This window comes from Schistocerca serialis, chromosome 4 (genome assembly GCF_023864345.2).
Source record: "Schistocerca serialis cubense isolate TAMUIC-IGC-003099 chromosome 4, iqSchSeri2.2, whole genome shotgun sequence".
Taxonomy (NCBI): Eukaryota; Metazoa; Arthropoda; class Insecta; order Orthoptera; family Acrididae; genus Schistocerca; species Schistocerca serialis.
Window position 1 is genome coordinate 300,952,176 of NC_064641.1, and position 20,471 is coordinate 300,972,646.

The 20,471-nt window shown below is 43.3% G+C and overlaps 1 protein-coding gene across 1 annotated transcript in view; it reads right to left on the reverse strand.

Moving 5' to 3' along the window:
• Positions 1 to 11,719, reverse strand: part of LOC126474406 (zinc finger protein 423 homolog) — a 283,023-nt gene extending 271,304 nt beyond the window's left edge. Inside the window, exon 1 of the mRNA XM_050101875.1 lies at positions 11,589 to 11,719. Coding sequence (XP_049957832.1) covers positions 11,589 to 11,694 — 106 coding nt within the window. The 5' untranslated portion in view covers positions 11,695 to 11,719. The remainder of the gene's footprint in view (positions 1 to 11,588) is intronic.
• Positions 11,720 to 20,471: the final 8,752 nt, after the last annotated feature.

Sequence of the window (20,471 nt, forward strand, 5' to 3'; positions counted from 1 at the left end):
TACGGAACAATCGACAGTTGCTACGGAACACCCGAGCAATAACGGTAAAAGGAAATGTAGAGGGCGGGACATGTTAATTTCAGCGAAGCCTGTACACGAATGTTCTGTATGCATTCGACAGTTCATGCAGTGTGGTGTTTAACGAACGTAGTTGTGGAACTGATTAGTGCGACATTCCGCGTGGTACGGCAACACGTTTATAAGACGTCATCCGAGCGCTTACGAACGTGGACGGCTCGAAGCCGGTCAGAGCGTGTCTAATGTGCCCACAATAATGGATGTTTCAAACAGTGTTATCTCGCGATTAAAAAGGCCACTGAAAATGCTCCTGCTTCACTGTGGCAAGTGATTCCGGTCACTAGGTACTGCGGGAAGAGAGGGGAACACGGTACACGCCATAGAATGTACAAAAAAAAGGTTCAAATGGCTCTGAGCACTATGGGACTTAACACCTGAGGTCATCAGTCCCCTAGAACTTAGAACTACTTAAACCTAACTAACCTAAGGACATCACACACATCAATGCCCTAGGTAAGATTCGAACCCGCGATCGTAGCAGTCTCTCAGTTCCGGACTGAAGCGCCTAGAACCGCTCGGGCACCGCGGCCGGCTAGAATGTACATGAACGTCATCGGTGTGGCCCATACGTTATGGTGTGGGCATGCATATCTTTGCGCGAGATACTGTTACAGCACAGGTATATTGCAGGGAGATTATTCTAGATCATGTCCGTCTGTTTAGGGATGCGGTAGGTCCCGAATGTCTTTTTACGGACGTCGCCGACCCATACTGGCCCGTTGACACGTTGGAAAGTGAAGATATTGAACGTATGGAATGGCCTGCATACTCCCCGGACCTAAACCTGGCATGCTCTTGACGGATGTGTTTCTCAACAAACACCCTGTCTCCTAACAGTGGGGCGCTCAACTGCGCGGTCACCAGCGCCCGTATAAAGTCCCAATTTTTACTCAGTCCAATTTGTTGCACAGTCCAATCTAGCCACTGTCACGAATGATGATGATGAAGACAACACAAACACACAGTCCCCAGGCTGAGAAAATTCCCAACCCGGCCGGGAATCTAACCCGGGCCCCCGTGATCCAGAAGTAGGAACGCTAACCACTAGACCACGAGCTGCGGACATGTTCCTTACTGAGAGTCCGATATCGAGCTTGATGATGGGAGACTGACTGGCATCAGACATGAGCGTTATTTATATCTGTATCCTGCCTTTGAATGTGGTGAAATCCGTACCTTTTTCGTTCTTAAATATACGAGAGTGGTTTGAAAAGTTCTCGGAATCACCGCGAGAGGTCAACGCTAGCGCAACGAGTTGTTCACGTGATATTCATTCGACTGTTGCCGGTAAACAAGTGCCACGTCAGTGCTCTTGGAAGATAGCTGTGGCGGTGTGGTGTTGTGTTTCTGTTGTTGTTCCCGTGCAGTGATTGCGAAGATGGAAAAAATAGAGATTCGAGCAGTGATTAAGTACTTCGTACGAATAGGTATGAAAGCAAAGGACATTCATGCCGATTTCCAGAATACACTGGGGGATTCTGCTCCTTCATCTTAACTGTTGCCAAGTGGACAAATTAATTTAAATTTGGTCGGGAGAGCTTAGATGATGATCCGCGCAGTGGCTGGCCAAGACGTGTCGCTACTCCAGAAATCATTGCAAAAGTGCGCAAAATGGTCACGAAGGATCGCCGATTGAAAGTGCGTGAAATTACACACGCTTGCCAGATGTCATCTGAAAGGACACATCACATTTTAACTGAAGAATTAGAAACGAAAAAATTATCTGCAAGATGGGTGCCGCGACTCGCGACGCAAGACAATGCGCGCCCGCACACATGTGCCGCCACCATGGCAAAATTACACGAAAGAAGGTGTGAATTGTTGCCACACCCGTCTCACTCACCTGATATCGCACCGTCAGACTTCCGTCTCTTCCCAAAACTGACAATTTTTCCTGGTGGATGAAGATTGACTTCAAACGAAGAATTGATAAATGGTTCAAATGGCTCTGAGCACTATGGGACTCAACTGCTGTGGTCATAAGTCCCCTAGAAACTTAGAACTACTTAAACCTAACTAACCTAAGGACAGCACACAACACCCAGCCATCACGAGGCAGAGAAAATCCCTGACCCCGCCGGGAATCGAGCCCGGGAACCCGGGTGTGGGAAGCGAGAACGCTACCGCACGACCACGAGATGCGGGCGAAGAATTGATAGCCGGAGTTGACAACTATTTTGCAGGCCTGGAGGAAACTCATTTTCGAGATGGGATAAAGGCACTGGAACATCATTGGACCAAGTGAATTAATCTACAAGGAGACTACATTGAAAAATAAAAAAGTTTCAGTGACTTAAGTACTTTTTTTTCTTTTCCGTTCCGAGAACTTTTCTAACCACCCTCGTACCACGCCACTTCTATTTCGTATGTACTGAGTTTCACGTCGCCCGTCAATCCCTGTGATTATGTCCAACAACGTCTCTTTTCTTTAGCAACTGTAGAGCAGCGTACCAAAACCACCCCTTTTGGCACGAGTCCTTGTGATAAGAGTGCAGTAGGGGGTCTTTAACACAAATATGCTTCTTTGTAACTGCTTCATCCTTCATAAAATTAAGCTGTCGACAGCGTAAATAGCCAACAATTTGATCGTAAACATCGCAGCAGAAGGAAATTACATAGCGGGATTATACAAAGCGATGCGTATATTAGACTTCTCCTCGGTTCACTATCCTTTAAGAATTGAGCGCTTAGTATTTTACCCCTCCTAAGTAAGGAGGAATACTCAGTTACATGACGCTCAAATGTCTTCCAAGTTCATTACTCAGCTTGCTTTTCCTCTAGCTTCGTGTAATATTGTTAATCTCGGAACAGAAATATGAATTACAATTTTCCATACCATGAAAAGAGGTGAAACGATGGCGAATAGAATCCACGCGACGAATAAAAGACAATTTGTCTTTTATATCAGGCTAAGAGAGATTTTAGGCGATTCAGCACATGCAGATTTGGTCTACACGGTGATCCAGAAAAAAACAAACAGGTGAAACACTAAACACACACACAGAGAACATTTATAGATTCCCAGATTGCTTACAAGGAATTCAGATAAGCTAGTTTAGCTCCCAATGATTACTGACTACTCGGGTTATTGCTGTAGGGGTTAAACGACTTTGTCTTGAGCACCTTCGCATAAAAGACACACATTTTCAACGTTCTCAAACACATACGCAAGCGCGTAAAGCCACCAAACAGGTTGATGTTGCAAATCACTCCAGAAAAATGTAACGGTCGACTGACAACAAGAGTTCGAGAAGCCAGAAACTGTGTAACACAAATTCCATCCCTATCAATTTAGAAGGAAGATTAAAGATTAAGTCCCGTCGATAGCGAGGTCATTAGAGACGGCTATCAATTTCGGGATGAGTCTGGACGCTACACACGATTTTGACAATAGCGCCACAATTGCATAATCGCTGCCTGGCATAGAGTGCGTCTCTCTTGTGAAATCTATGTTGCATTAGAAAAGATAGTTAAGATGTGATGCAGTGGGCCTGGTAAGCCACAGACACCGCAAACGTTTCGCTTCCCTGACCGTGTGGTCGCGGAAGAAGCGGTATGCCCTACTTCCACTTTTGTAGGTATGGTGTTCTCCTCGGCCGTACAGTCGATTTCATGGCCCGTAATTAGTTGTACATCCAGTCAGCCAAATACTGACACGTGACCTCAATATCGCCCTGACTGCATCCAACAGGACGGCGTATCAATGACTGTTCGTCGTGTTACTCTCGTAACAATATACTGATTCTGATAATGACTTTTAGTCCAGTGCGATCAAAATAATTGTGAACGGTGTATATTTCTACAGTAGGGCCAAAAGTGGGTAAATTGTTGACAGGAACAGCATCCGTGCACAGAAGTCAAGTAATTATGAAACAAAAAACACAAAAGGGAGTCTGTACCATTGGGAAAATTAGGCTAGGAAAGAAGAGCGATCAGGGTTGATCATTATGTAAAGCTCTGTCAACCATTTCCAGCACTTAATCACTGCATTCTCGAGATGAATAAAATAAATTTTCTGCAGCAATCCACGAATGGAAATTAAGTTCGTGCAAAACAGTAATTTGTAAACAACACACCTCCCCCGTACTATCTCGAGAACCAAAGAGTAGCAAGAAAAAGCGGATGCCTTCAGAGAAAATAATGTAACGACCGCTTCTCCATTTCCAGCGCTGGTTATGGCGCTACATTAAAAACTCCCTTAATGCCATTATGAAGTAATGCTTAATGGAGTGCTTTCTTGGGCCGCGATGTTTGTTCTCAGGGGGTTTCACTACGCGCTTAGAACTCCCGAGGGCCCTTCAATTCGTCAACGGACAGCCAGAAAGAGCCGCCTTCAGCACGTAATTGCTAGCTTCGACGTAAGAGCCTGCACCTGATTCGAAGAGCGTGCTTTGTCAGTGTAAAGGAACACCACAGCTGCTGTTGAGCAATTAAAGACTAATGAGTCTGCGGTTTTCACGCATTTGCGAGATGTAGCAAGCCGCGTTAAAAGGCAATTGTAGTGTTTCTGACCCGCATTACGCTTTTCCTGTTCGAACTGCGATAACTAGTGCGAAAAAATTGTATCGCTGTCCAAATGGTGACGCCGTGCACAACCCCCCATCTAAGCAACATTAGATGTATATGTATTTGATAAAATATACGTTGCATATGAACATACTTTTTTCAGTTGCTTGCGTAGAACCTCATTTCCTACCTTATTATTACATTTAATTTTCAACATCCTTCTATAGTACCACATTTCAAGCACTTCGATTGTCTTTCTTTTCCGGTTTTCCCCAGTCAAACATTCTCAGAAATGTCTTCCTCAAATCAAGGCCTATAGTTGGCGCGAGAAGACATATTTTGAAGAGGAGCGCACTCTTTGCTGTGCCAGTCTGCTTCTTATCTCTTCTTTGCTTGATCCGTCACGCGTTATTTTGTTCCCAAGGTAGCAGAATACCTTCACTTAACTTCGTGGGCACCACTTCTGTTATAATTATCGCTAATGGCATTCAGTTACTAATTACTTTCATTTTTCTTCAACTTACTGTCCATCCGTACCCTGTGCTCATTACACTATTCGTTCCGAACAGCTTTTGTAATTCTTCCTCACTATCACTGAAGATGACAATGTCATCAGTGAACCTTATCACTGATGACGTTTCACCCTGAATTTTAATCCCAATACTGAACCTTTCTTTTATTTCCATCACTGCCCCTTCGACGTGCAAATTGAACAGTAGGGAGTGAAACACTACATCCGGATTCTACAACACCTTGTTTAATCCGATCACTCCGTTTTTTGTCCCCCATTCCAATATTTCCATCCTGTCCTTGTACATACTTTGCATTTACCGTATTTCCCTACAGCATATTCCTATTTTCACGATAACTTCAAAGTTCCGAGCCGCTGTACGTCGTCGAATGGAGTTTCTAGATCGACGAAGCCCTAGAAAGTGTCTTGATTATTCTTAACCCTCACCTCTGCATAACACCGGAACTGTCTCTCAGCTGCCTATATCTTTCCTAAAGCCAAACATACATTCAACCGTAGGAAATGCAACGCACACTAAGTCTGGTTTGGATGTTTCTCAGAGAAGTTTTTTGATACTGTTGGCTGTCCTATTACGCTTCCTTGAGTTTACGTGACGTTACTTTCGTTTCTGATTAACATTCTCCACCCAGACTAAAGCACTGGGCAAATCAAAAACACTTTTAGCCAATCAAATACTTGTGAACACACTGCAAACGGTATGGAAATTCTGGATTAGCGTAAGCGTACCGCATACGACGCACCCAACTGGGGCGGTGTACTGTTTCTTCCGCCGGTGGTTGCTCTTTGCGCTGCCTCACGACTAACGCGAGTTTGGACATTGTCGTCGTGGACCGACAATGTGAGCTTGGAGCAAGGGTGGGTGGTTGCGCTGCGGCAGGGGTTTCACCCACTGGGGCGGTGTACTGTTTCTTCCGCCGATGGTTGCTCTTTGCGCTGCCTCACGACTAACGCGAGTTTGGACATTGTCGTCGTGGACCGGCAATGTGAGCTTGGAGCAAGGGTGGGTGGTTGCGCTGCGGCAGGAGCTTCGCCAAATGATTTTCATGGAGTGCGATCGATGTATATGGGAGGTGTGGAATTACACCCTACTGTTTTCTTCATTAATTTAATCTCCAATGATGGTCCATGTTACAGTTTCTTGAAGTGAATCTAAATTTACTCTACCACTATTTATTAAGATTGAGCATGCTTTAAATATCGAAGATGAAGTTTATCGACCGTGAGAGAGAACAGCAGCATACGGATCTCGCGTTATTATAGTTGGGAGGACTAATAATATCAAAACTCAGACATATGACTATTTTATGTAGATTGGATTGTGTGACTTCGAATGGATATGCATTGACTGATTATTTGGAAAATAACAGTCAACAGTAACGAAATTCAATATTTCCTTTTATTAACCATATAATTTTATATAAAGAATCTAACGGCTATCGTATTTGTCAGGGCACACGGTTATTTTTAGGAACATTGAAATATACAGATGCCAGCCCGCCTCTCTTCAATGTCAGAAGCTGAATATTTACAGACTGTAATAGGAAAAATCTGGTAGGGAGCTTACATGTTTTTTACATTAGTTTTTTCCTGAACATGTGGTGGTTGTTTGGAAGCCACTTATTATTTCTTACATCCTACGAAAGGAGTTTCATATTTGAAAACAGAAAGTAGTTTGATAAAGTGCGTGAGTCCCAATTGAGTGGCGCACGAGGTGCCGATGGTTAGTGCCTTTGACAATCTGATACAGTCTATTACGTGTCAGCACAACGAGATTACGATCCCGAGAAATGGGTAGTCTCAGTGAAGTGTCAAAAGCTGAAATGTTACTAGCCTGATATTCTGATGATACTTGCGCGCATACCAGGTCAGAGTTCACCCCCTTAACGTCAATAAATACCGAACGTTAACTACAATCGGTAATTGATTGGAATCCCAACGGTGGACATGACTGAACTACACATAAGAGGTGTGAATACATATATTTTTAAAAGTTTGCGCGTCAAGGGCGTAACACACTAGCGTGGTGGTCCGTACGTGATACAGAGATGCTAAATCTGCTTTTCGTAAACAGGGCATCTGATGTTGCAATCGGCCTCCCTTTCGTTCCTCGGTCATCACATCAACGCAAACAACACGACGCTTCTGTCACTCATAACTAGCCGCACGTTTACGGCATTACACTACTGACGGATACAGCCAATGGTAATGTTCTCAGTAAAGACATTATCACGCCAATATTTACGTTTTCTACGGCCTCAACAGATAGATCGTGGAGCAAGACCAACTTCTCCGAAGTGTGTTCCTTGTTCACCACATCCGAATGCAGTGAAAAACCACAGCACACTGCTTTCCTCTAAATGTAGTAGGCGAGGTACTGCACTAGTGTTTGACAAAAATAATCTCTCAACTATGTCCATGAATCTCGTCTGAACCACTTTTCTTACATATGAGTTCCACGTCATGTTGTGCAAAGCTCTTTAAGCAGTTAGTTCAACCAACCATTGTAAAAATACTGAGTGCTCATCCTAATAGCTACTTTATTACTACCGTCGTGCAAACTTGTAATCAGTTTTATGTAACACTTAGCTCAAGCTGTTGACGAGAAATAATTCTCATGATCTACAGAAATATTTCCAATATCAACTTCTAGTCCGTACGTCCTTGCTCTCGAGGGTGGCTATGATGTATTAATCAGGCTATGCCTCGACCAGTCGTGAATACGTATTGCTTCATTTTTTTTTTTTCGTGGTTTTCTACCTGAGTGCCAGCTAAGACCACAGAGCAATGGACGTAACACGTCAGTTCCTCTACGCCTATTAATTGCAAAAGTCAGCCTGCCACATTACATCAAGAAAGACTTGGTCATGACAGTAACAATCAAAATTGTGTTGTCAATAAGCTGCTCTGGTGACTTCCGCAGGCGAAACAAACCCGTTTCATTGCGTGATCCGTATTTCTCAATTCAGTTCGAAATCAGTGGTAGTCAATCAAGATGGTCCCTATCTTCCACTAGTGGGCATTCCAAAACTTCATGGTAGGTGTTGGAGGTTAAAGACATTTTGCATTAGGTTTTCATAAAGTTTTAACAAAATATTTGGAAAGTAATAATTATCATATGCTTTAATTTGCTGCGACTCCACTTTATACATTTTATAACAAAGTTACTTTCTTACTTTATAAGTCACCGTTACTGTGGAACTGGCGTGCAGTTAAAAACATTTTAACAACTAACAGAGATACTAAAGTGGGTGGTAGGCAGAAAAAGTTTACAGCCCCTGATTTAAATTGTTTCGCTTCGGTAAAAATAATCGTAATTACACATGGGCTGGGACGAGATTGGGAGTATTCAAATGTGTGTGAAATCTTATGGGACTTAACTGCTAAGGTCATCAAAATCGTACTTTCATACAATATCGATCTTTTGACACGAGGGAGCCTGGTTTTCAGGTATTTGGAAAGCCTCGGAGAGTCCAGCATGCTGTTGGCGCCTTCCCACATCCGTGGAACATGTATTTGTTGTTTGTTGATATACACTAACACTGATTGATACGAATGTCTGGCTATTACAGGCAAGCAGTACGTTGAAATCAAACAGCGTCGCTACGAATGATGCAGAATTTGGATAACCCCCTGCAGTTCTTCAACTGTCGATTACTGGTAAGCTTCCGTTAGTAATAATCCCGACCACCAACAACAACAACGTTAGGATTGAACACTATTGTACAGAATACGGAAGTTATAGCTGTTTCCCACTGTGGAGGGAGCGCTTCACATGACATTGTTGGTGGTCGAGAAAAATGTTTCCACACTTTCATACAAAAAGCAGATGCAGCAATTTGTCGTCTTGCTATTGCAAAGAAATACTTAAACAAAATTTTCTACAAGACAGCAGCAAGGAAAAAACCAACAATTAGACGATAATTCGCTTGTTTTGCATTTCAGTGGCGTTTACTGTCGAACACGGAAGAGGTGCAATAAAATATTTAACTAATTGCACAAATTTATAAAATTTAACTGTCACAACAACCTCGCTCGAATGGAGAACGATTGTAAGAAACCGCATACGAAATCTAGTGATGGAAATTTGTCGTGACACACAAAATCGACGACGATCGATAATGACCGATGACTAATAAATTGCAGTCGTATTTGTATCACTAATAAATTGCAGTCGTATTTGTATCACCGCACAATTTCAAAGACTCGCGAACGCAGTCGGTACGGAAAACCGAAATAATTATTGTAGATACCGATTGGTGAAAATGGCTCTGAGCACCATGGGACTTAACATCTGTGGTCATCAGTCCCCTAGAACTTACAACTACTTAAACCTAACAACCTAAGGACATCACACACATCCATGCCCGAGGCAGGATTCGAACCTGCGACCGTAGCAGTCGCGCGGTTCCGGACTGCGCGCCTAGAACCGCTAGACCACCGCGGCCGGCACCGATTGGTGAGACTTAGTGTTGCCCATACATAACCAGTGTCAGGTAGAATTACATTTGTAATATCGGAGATCTACACCAAAATTACACACACACACACACACACACACACACACACACACACACACACACACACAAAGCGCAACCCGACGTCTGCGAAGCATGGAACAGTGCAATACACGGCCGTGTGCCGGCCGAAGTGGCCGAGCGGTTAAAGGCGCTACAGTCTGGAACCGCACGACCGCGACGGTCGCAGGTTCGAATCCTGCCTCGGGCATGGATGTGTGTAATGTCCTTAGGTTAGTTAAGTTTAAGTAGTTCTAAGTTCTAGGGGACTTATGACCACAGCAGTTGAGTCCCATAGTGCTCAGAGCCATTTGAACCACGGCCGTGGTGCAATAGCAGTGACAAATTTGTGCATTCCCACCGCGCTCTAGCCTCTGCAGTTACTGTATGGCTCGTTTCGTAGTATCTCCGTGTCAACTGTGATATCACTAGAAGAGTTCAACTAAGCTCACGTTCTACTAATTGCACGAGCTTAAGAAAGTCGACAGCCAGAGCATTGCAGGTACGGCTGAAAGAAATTTCATGATGACAGGATCTGTACGGTAGGAGATTTTATCGAGCCATCACGTACTATCATCGACTCGAGAAAGCTTTCTCTAGCGTGCACAGAGCCGATTTATTTAGAAAAGTTAGTAATACAATTACTAAGGTGGGCGACGTTGATGTCAAGATCCATTCTTCGGGCAACATAGATAACCGAATAACGTAACAGCATAGCGAAACATGCACCGTGCACTCATTAGCTTACTTACTCAGAAAAAGTTGTAGGTATGCCAGGACGTCCAACAATGTATTGAAATTGTACGGGTTGAATAAACAATGGGCCATTCTCCAACGATTAAACCTCCCAGTCTGATAAAATTACACTTGAAATGGTCGTCTACAGACAAAATCCACATTGAACTCGCTGTATCCGGAGAAACATTTCTCGCGACACTGGCTGATTAAAATTACTAAAGACAAGTTTCCGGACTTCCAAAGAAGATACTATGCTCCTAAAGCGAGCCTGATAACATAACAGAAACCATTGGAGTTCCAACACATTCAGTACCATTGGCCAAACGCCTGTTCACCCCATTAGAAACGCCTCGCCTACAACCGATTTTTTTGATAGCTACACACCAGAGGAGTCTTTCCTTATTCGAAGAATACAACGGCGCACAAATTTCAGAAATACACTTTAGTGTCAATATGACGGAGGAAGGTTGTAAGGTAATTGTATAGGACTTTTACGGAAACAAGATTTCTCGAATATGATCACTGAGTTACGATAGAGTCGTCATTTTCTTTTTGTCTTTAGGTAGAGCTCCACAGCTTTTTAAACATTTTTCTTGTTACCACCAGAAAGCTACTACTATGCTGCAAGTAGCTTGGACAAATTTATATCATCTGTGTGATTTGCCATACATAAGGCTCAAGTGCATCCCCAACATTAACTAGAGATGTAACATTTTCAATAATGAACATGTGGTATGAACCATTTTAAACTTTCATGCCCGATGATGGCATTAATTGTCTAAACCATTGCAACATAAAGATATTAGCAGCTTTTTGGTGACATATATAAAAATGTCTTGGTGAACGGAGTGTCGTGTTGTATTATAATTTGTAGTGTTCACATGCGCTTTAACTTGTCCTTGTTGTCGAGGCCTCAGCAGTCCTTCGGCGGCGGAGATCGGAAACACACGTTCTACTAACTGCACAAACGTATAGGTCTTATGTTTAGCACACTGTCGCCGTGGCGAGGAGAAATGCAGAGAGGCTGCAAATTATCAAAAGAAAAGGGATCTTTAGAAGATTTTCTCGAGACAGAACTTTACATTACGATCACGTGAAAAGCGACGTACGCTCGTGGAAACGTCAGGCATCACGGTGACACTCGTACATCACTGAACAGAGGCGCACTGCCGGCCGCGTGGAGTGCGAGCAGAGCTGGCGAATGGCGAGCACGCACGCACCTTTGAATTCGGCTTCTGCGGCGGCGGCGTGGCTGTCGGTCTCCTTGTTGGCCTGTATCTTCTCGATGAGCAGCTCCAGGCGGGAGCTGTTGCCCTTGAAGAGCATCTCTGCGCTGCGTGTGCTCCGCACCCAGCGCACAGGCCGACTGCCGCCGCGGCGCCGGCCGGCCGCCCGCCCCAGCCGGCGGACCCCATTGGGCGGTGGGCGGGGCTTGCGTCCCCTGGGACGGGCCGAGGCCCCCTCCAGCGCCCCGGCCGGACACGTGGCTCGCGCGGGGCCACGCTGCGTAAACACTGCGGTTCCGTCAACACGGCGCCAAGCCCACCCGACGCAGAACCCAACTCCCCCGCGAGGGACTTCTACTGCATCGGCGGTAAGCTGGCTGCGAGCAAGTCCCTCGAACACGAAATAGTCTCTCGTGAGAAGATCGCCAATTACGACAGTTTCAGCTCTTATCTCAAGTGTTCCATCATTAGAGCTGAAAACGGCTAGACCTTGATAGGCAGTGGATATTGTTACTCGAGTGGTGATAGTCACGAGGATATTTCTGTGCGCGGCACCTGCCACGGGGCGGTTTCAGTATCTACATACGTACTCCGCAATCCACCACACGGTGCGTGGCGAAGGATACCTCGTACCACAACTAGCATCTTCTCTCCCTGTTCCACTCCCAAACACAACGAGGGAAAAATGACTGCCTATATGCCTCTGTACGAGCCCTAATCTCTCTTATTATATCTTTGTGGTCTTCCCGCGAAATGTAAGTTGGCGGCAGTAAAACTGTACTGCAGTCAGCCTCAAATGCTGGTTCTCTAAATTTCCTCAGCAGCGATTCAAGAAAAGAACGTCTCCTTTCCTCTATAGACTCCCAGCCGAGTTCCTGAAGCATTTCCGTAACACTCGCGTGATGATCAAACCTACCAGTAACAAACCTAGCAGCCCGCCTCTGAATTGCTTCTATGTCCTCCCTCAATCCAACCTGATAGGGATCCCAAACGTTCGAGCAGTACTCAAGAATAGGTCGTATTAGTGTTTTATAAGCGGTCTCCTTCACAGATGAACCACATCTTCCCAAAATTCTACCAATGAACCGAAGACGACTATCCGCCTTCCCCACAACTGCCATTACATGCTTGTCCCACTTCATATCGCTCTGCAATGTTACGCCCAAATATTTAATCGACGTGACTGTGTCAAGCGCTACACTACTAATGGAGTATTCAAACATTACAGGATTTTTATTCCTATTCATCTGCATTAATTTACATTTATCTATATTTAGAGTTAGCTGCCATTCTTTACACCAATCACAAATCCTGTCCAAGTCATCTTGTATCCTCCTACAGTCACTCAACCTTCTCGTACACCACAGCATCATCAGCAAACAGCCGCACATTGCTATCCACCCTATCCAAAAGATCATTTATGTATATAGAAAACAACAGCGGACCTACCACACTTCCCTGGGGCACTCCAGATGATACCCTTACCTCCGATGAACACTCACTATCGAGGACAACGTCCTGGGTTCTATTACTTAAGAAGTGTTCGAACCACTCACATACTTGGGAACCAATCCCATATGCTCGTACCTTAGTTAGGAGTCTGCAGTGGGGCACCGAGTCAAACGCTTTCCGGAAGTCAAGGAATACGACATCCGTCTGATACCCTCCATCCAAGGTTCGCAAGATATCATGTGAAAAAAGGGCGAGTTGCGTTTCGCAGGAGCGATGCTTTCTAAAGCCGCGCTGATGCATGGACAGCAAATTCTCTGTCTCAAGGAAATTAATTATATTCGAACTGAGAATATGTTCGTGAATCCTGCAACAAACCGCTGTTAAGGGTATTGGTCTGTAATTTTGAGGATCCGTCCTTCTACCCTTCTTATATACATGCGTCAACTGCGCTTTTTCCAGTCGCTCGGGACTTTACGTTGGGCAAGAGATTCGCGATAAATGCAAGTTAAGTAAGGTACTATCAAACTCGATGTAAATATTTGTCTGTGGGTGTGTTCCACATCTCTTCCCGAACTACCGGACAAATTTCAACCAAACTTGGTACATATATCCCTTACTGTTAGGCAACAATCACTGTCGTAGTAAGAACCTCCTACATGTCATATTTCAGGAGATACGACGTTCTAAACAATGAGCTGTGTGAAAAACTGCCGCAGAATGCATGACGTTTAAATTTGTTACTACTTTGCTAACACTATTCGCAACATACCGGGTGATCAAAAAGTCAGTATAAATTTGAAAACTTAATAAAACACGGAATAATGTAGATAGAGAAGTAGAAATTGACACACATGCTTGGAATGACATGGGGTTTTATTAGAACCACCCCATACTGCTAGACGCGGGAAAGATTTGCGCGCGTCGTTTGGTGGTGATCGTGTGGTCAGCCGCCACTTTCGTCATGCTTGGCCTCCCAGGTCCCCAGACCTCTGTCCGTGCGATTACTGGCTTTGGGGTTACCTAAAGTCGCAACTGTATCATGATCGACCGACATCTCTAGGGATGCTGAAAGACAACATCCGACGCCAATGCCTCAACAGAACTCTGGACATGCTTTACAGTGCTGTTCACAACATTATTCCTCGACTACAGCTGTTGTTGAGGAATGATGGTGGACATATTGAGCATTTCCTGTAAAGAACATAATCTTTGCTTTGTCTTCCTTTGTTATGCTAATTATTGCTATTCTGATCAGATGGCGCGCCATCTGTCGGACATTTTTTGAACTTTTGTATTTTTTTGGTTCTAATAACACCCCATGTCATTCCAAGCAGGTGTGTCAATTTGTATCTCTCTATCTACATTATTCCGTGATTTATTCAGTTTTCAAATTTATACTGACTTTTTGATCACCCGGTATTTCGCAAACAGTAGTCACATATGTCGCTGAATGTCCCTGCACAAATACAAGGTGTTCAGAAATTCCTGTTACAAGCTTCTAGAACTCGTAAATAATATTCCGAATAGGAAATCGTGACCAGAAACTTACTTTTTTCGTTCTAAAGCCGTTTGAAAACATGTTGGTGGATAGGTATGCAACAGGATAGTCATGTGAAAGGTGGTTACGTCGGATCAACTATCATTGGACGTCTGTCCTACGTCTCTGACCTGGTTCGAGCTTCATTCACGTGTCTGTGAGTGTTAGAGAAACAAGGCCGAGTAGCATTTGCAGAATACACCGACATGATCCTTTTGAGTGGCGAAGCTCACAGTAATGGAAGAGCCGCTCGTCGCCTTTATCAAAATCGTTTTGCACAACGTCCGTCTTCATGGCAAATCCTCTTCGCCACAATTAGGCAACGGCTTTGAGAAAGGGTACCTTCACAGTCGGCAGGCGTGACTGTGGTGCGCCGCACACCCGATTTAGAAGAGACCGTACTGCACCATCTTGAAGAGATCCCGTCAACGAGCACACGAGCAATTTCTTTGCCTATTACTGAGTGGAACTGTAAAACAAATGATGTGTTCTGGATCACGCCTAATCACTTACTTGCGAAAGTGGTCACCTTACCAACATGTTTTCAAATGGATGTAGCACGGAAACGGTTCGTTTCCGGACATGCGTTCCAATTGAAAGTATCGTCCACTTACTCCCCTGTACAACTCCTAGAAGTTTGTAACGGGAGTTTTCAAACACTTTGTATATGACTGTATGACACACAGTTCAAGAGATATGACGTCATAAGCAGCGAGATGCGTGAAAAAATGCCGCCTGATCCACGAAGTTTTGATACATTTATTCTCTACTACCAAGACACTGCTACAGTCGGGTCAGCTTAGGAAAAAATAAATAAATAAAATTGCCGTCTGTAGAACTATGAGCAGTCGTTGCCAGAGAGACTGTTCACTAGTGTCATCTTCATCTTCTCTTCAGGTATTAGGCAGGAACTGCCTGTTACGGTACCCATCTCTGGTGGGGTCTTCTGCTGTCTCTTCTCCCATGAGCCGGCCGGGGTGGCTGAGCGGTTCTAGGCGCTTAAGTCTGGAACCGCGCGACCGCTACGGTCGCAGGTTCGAATCCTGCCTCGGGCATGGATGTGTGTGATGTACTTAGGTTAGTTAGGTTTAAGTAGTTCTAAGTTCTAGGGGACTGATGACGTCAGAAGTTAAGTCCCATAGCGCTCAGAGCCATTTTCTTCTCCCATGGCACTTATAATTTCTTGCCTTTAAGGGAAGTTTCTCACTCTCTTTGTAGCTGTACATTCCATTTTCTTCTGTAATATCGAATTAATATCATTGAGGCTAACGATTTGCAGTTCTTCTCTAATACCTTGATTTCTTAGTCTGTCTTCTCTTGTTCAACCTTTAACACCTCTAAGGAATTTCACTTCTTGTGCCTGAATCCGGCTTTCTTGCTTCTTGGTAATCACCCACTTCTCACTTCCATAGAGCAGTGTGGGAACTGCAACAGTTTTGTTAAATTTAATTTGAGTGTCTTTCCTGGTTTTGTTTTTTAGGTTCCTGTTGATTGTTCCACATACCCGACTGAATTTACTAAGCTTAATTTCAATATCTCTGCTGTAGCCATATGTCATTTCACATCCGAGATAACTGAAATGGTTTAATTTCTCGAAAATCTTCTGATCTATCACTATTTTGGTTCTGATTGGTTCTTTCCTCATGAAGGCCATTGCCTTAGTTTTTTTTTCTTTTGAAATTCCCATGTTAAATTTTGCACTTAGGCTATCTGTTTTAGCAAGTAGATTCCTTTCTGAAGGACATCTTCCTTATCTGCAAGGATCACTGCATCATCGGCATACAGTAAATTATTCAAAAGAATGTTCCTGTCTAGGTAGATGCCTTTCTGAAATTCACTGTTCACTAATACATTTGTACATTATGCATATTTCTTTCTACGGCTGTTTCATAATTTCAAAGGTGTTTCACCAATAAATTTTTTTCGACATAACACTACAAACACAGTTCATATTTTGTTTTCGTTTCCTAAAGAATATCGAATATCCGGGCAATGCCAGGTTTGTCAGCTAGTAATTAATAATGCAGAAATAACCACGAAGAAACTGAACTGTTTTGTGTGTTCAAAAACACTCGGTATTACATATGGTATATAAGATGTTTAAGAACGGTAATCATAAAATTATAAAAATGTGATGTTTTCTTTGTTTCTAGCAATCAGTTTTAGGAGAAAACCTGGTAACATCAGCCGCACGATGTTGGAGCATTTGACTAGTATGTCTGTGTTACACACAGTATGGCAGGGTGATTAAGATACTGCCCATTGTGTTCATCTGCTGATCAACGTACGAGGCCTCACACAGCGTGCCTTGCTGACAGTCACGTGAGGCAAGAGGCTCACTTTTACTGCAGGACTTTAGCGATACTTGATGGAAGTCCTTCCACCCCATTTTTTTGTGATTGAGAAGCATAAGGGAAATAACACGCAGAAATAAAACGCACTGCTGATCACAGAACCACAGCAGGATGTGGATCAGGTACTTCGCAGACGAGAATATGGATATATTGCCATCTTGCGTCATAAAAATAGAACACATAGACTGCAGAATATGATCACTAGCACGTTCTGGACACCTCAGGAAGCCCCAAAGTGCTAAAAAAAGTGTGAAACTTCCCTGAAAAGCTTTTCGATGAAATTGTCTAGGGCTCCTTTATTTCAAACGTGTTGTGGTAGTATTCCTTCGTCCAGTCGCTACATTCTTAGATTCCTCAGACTTTCTAGTAGGTAATTATTAGTTTTACACCTGAATTATTTTTGTAAGTTTTTAATAACAGTACTACTTACATCTCACATTTTTACCATGTGATGTGATATCACAAACAGAAGTTTTTGAGGAAACCGTCTATCAAGGTGTAACTTGTAACACCAGGATTTTCCTATTTTGGGTAACAGTAAATACTGACCAATGATTTTATTACTACTCAATGAGGAGCATGATTCGGAGTTTGGAATACCTTATATTGCGTTTTCATTCATTGTTGTGATACAGGATTGTTTCAGATTTCAAAAGCGTTTCAAGTAACGCCAAAAGACTGTAACTTTTTTGAGTCTATGACAGGTATCACGCATGCCCACGCATGTACGAGGTGGTTCCTGCCGTCATCACTTTTCAGATAAAGGAGCCCAAGACAGCTTGAACTCCCTGCGCTTCACATCAGTTTCATATTTTTTTAGCATCGTGAGACTTTCTACAGGCCCCCACATCGTGCTAGTGATCACGTGCTGCAACCTATTTACTCTGTTTTTATGATGCATATGGTCATATATCCATATTCTTGTCCGAGGAGTTCCTGATCCACATTCCGTTCTGGTTCTGTGACAGTAGTGCGTCTTATTACTGTATATTACTTCCCTTATGGTTATCAATCGCAAATAATGAAGTGAAAACACTTCCGTCGAGTATCACTGAACTTTGGCAGTAAGTTAATATGAAATGTCGTGCAAGTCAGTGTCAGCAGACAGAGAATGTGAAATACGTAAATTCGTGATAAGTAACAATCTGTATAATGTTTTAAATGCCCTGTCATCCTGGTTTTGTTCGGTTGATGTAGGAAACAACCACTCTAAATTCGTGGCGTTGCCATTTATGCTAAAACTGACTGCGAGAATAAAAGCAAAATATCACATATTCATAATTTTATAATTGTTGTTTTCTAAATGATTTTTTTACATTATCACCACATCATATATAGACTACGTAATACCGAGTGTCTCTGAAGAAACGAAACGGTTTAGTTTCTCCATGATTACTTCTCAATTATTAAATATAATAAAACGGGGTCGGTGGCCGAGGAAATGGAAATATTCATGTAACGCTATTGCCACTCGAGCGTAAATACCCACATTGGGCCCCTTAAAATCTCGTTTGTGTTGACAGAATGATCTGTGGCGTAGCCCGAGGGCTAAGTGAAGTTGAAAGGCTGTGAGTTGGCGAAGCCAGCGAATGTGAATGGCAAGTAAAGAATGTGGTGACAAAGTGACCAGTAGCGTACCCTAAGTTTTACGTTCGCCACTGTGAAACACAACTCATCTTTTGAAAAAGGGCTCATAACTATTAAGGCAGGCATTTTAGCGACCATGTTTAGTGACTTTTTTTCTTGTTTTGGTGTAAGAAACCTGTTCTCATAGTCTGTAAAGGGAATACAGTTACATCCTTTATATCGTAAATAAACTACGAAGAATGCAAAATTGGAGGTGGGAGGGGTCCAATACGTAACTTCTGCCGCTGAAAACAATGCGACAGTTAGAAAAACTTATCCAGCATTTGAGCTGTACATCTACGTATGTACTCCCCAAACCACCTTACGTTGGCTGGCGAAAGGTACGTCTGGTAACAATAGCTTTTAGGCCCTCACCTGTTCCATTCGCGAATGGCTCGTGGAAAGAATCATTGTCGGTAAACCTCAGTGTTAGTTCTAATTTCACTGATTTTTCTCGTTGCTCACTATGTACAAATTACCTCAGAAGTATTAATCCAGTATTTGAAACTGATTGCACTTAGTGACTCCCAACAAACTTAGCACATAATTTCAAACATTTATGAAACTCACTGTCGCTGGCAACCACAACAAAATGATGAAAGGAAAAAAAGTTTATCGCTTACCACGTTTCCGCTTCTCATACAGTACAATTGCAGCATCAGGCATAACGTTTTATGTTAGTACTCTTTACTACCACCCCTATTCGCAACACAGTTTGCTTATGGTGATGCCATTCTCCAAGGACTTTCGTACGAAAGCTCACGCTGGCTGAAACTGGCCATGAACAAACGTGTACGATATATTCGCGACGTACGCTTTTTAGAATATATCACTTCAGCCAACCAGTTATCATGGATACGTGTCGATAAGCGTAGAGGCTATCATACTCCGCGTCTGCTCTGTCGTCTTCCCAATGATTGCACTCCATATTATTTGTTCTCAACTATTATTCCACTATCTGCACAGCACAGCAGAGTTACCGGTTCTCAACAAAGTAAAATTCTCTATGTACCGTCATAAAGAACCACCATGTTTTCTAAATCATATACCTTCTAAACTTCAAAAGGCTGCTAATTGTCCACCGTCTCACCTACACTCTGTGCAACTGACATAAGTCCCTCTTCCCTTGTCAGCAGAGTTCTGCATTTATATTCTGTTATTTCCTAACAGCCACTGTCTTTGTCATTTCAAACCTCTCCTCTTCCTTTATCCATTCCGCTTATGATAATACTAAACGTGACTTCAAGTATGCTACGCTAACCTAATGCTTTTTATTATTATTACTATATTATTATTATTATTATTATTATTACACTACTGGCCACTAAAATTGCTACACCAAGAAGAAATGCAGATGATAAACGGGTATTCATTGGACAAATATATTATACTAGAACTGACATGTGATTCCATTTTCATGCAATTTGGGTGCATAGATCCTGAGAAATCAGTACCCAGAACAACCATCTCTGGCCGTAATAACGTCCTTGATACGCCTGAGCATTGAGTCAAACAGAGCTGGGATGGCGTGTACAGGTACAGCTGCCCATGCAGCTTCAACTCAATACCACAGTTCATCAAGAGTAGTGACTGGCGTATTGTGATGAGCCAGTTGCTCGGCCACCTTTGACCAGACGTTTTCAATTGGTGAGAGATCTGAAGAATGTATTGGCTAGGGCAGCAGTCGAACATTTTTTGTATCCAGAAAGGCTTGTACAGGACCTGGATTCATCCGAAAAAATGACGTTTTGCCATTCGTGCACAGAGGTTCGTCGTTCAGTACACCATCGATAAAACAGGCGCTCCTGTCTGTGGTGCAGCGTCAAGGGTAACCGCAGCCATGGTCTCAGAGCTGATAGTCCATGCTGCTGCAAATGTCGTCCAACTGTTCGTGCAGATGGTTGTTGT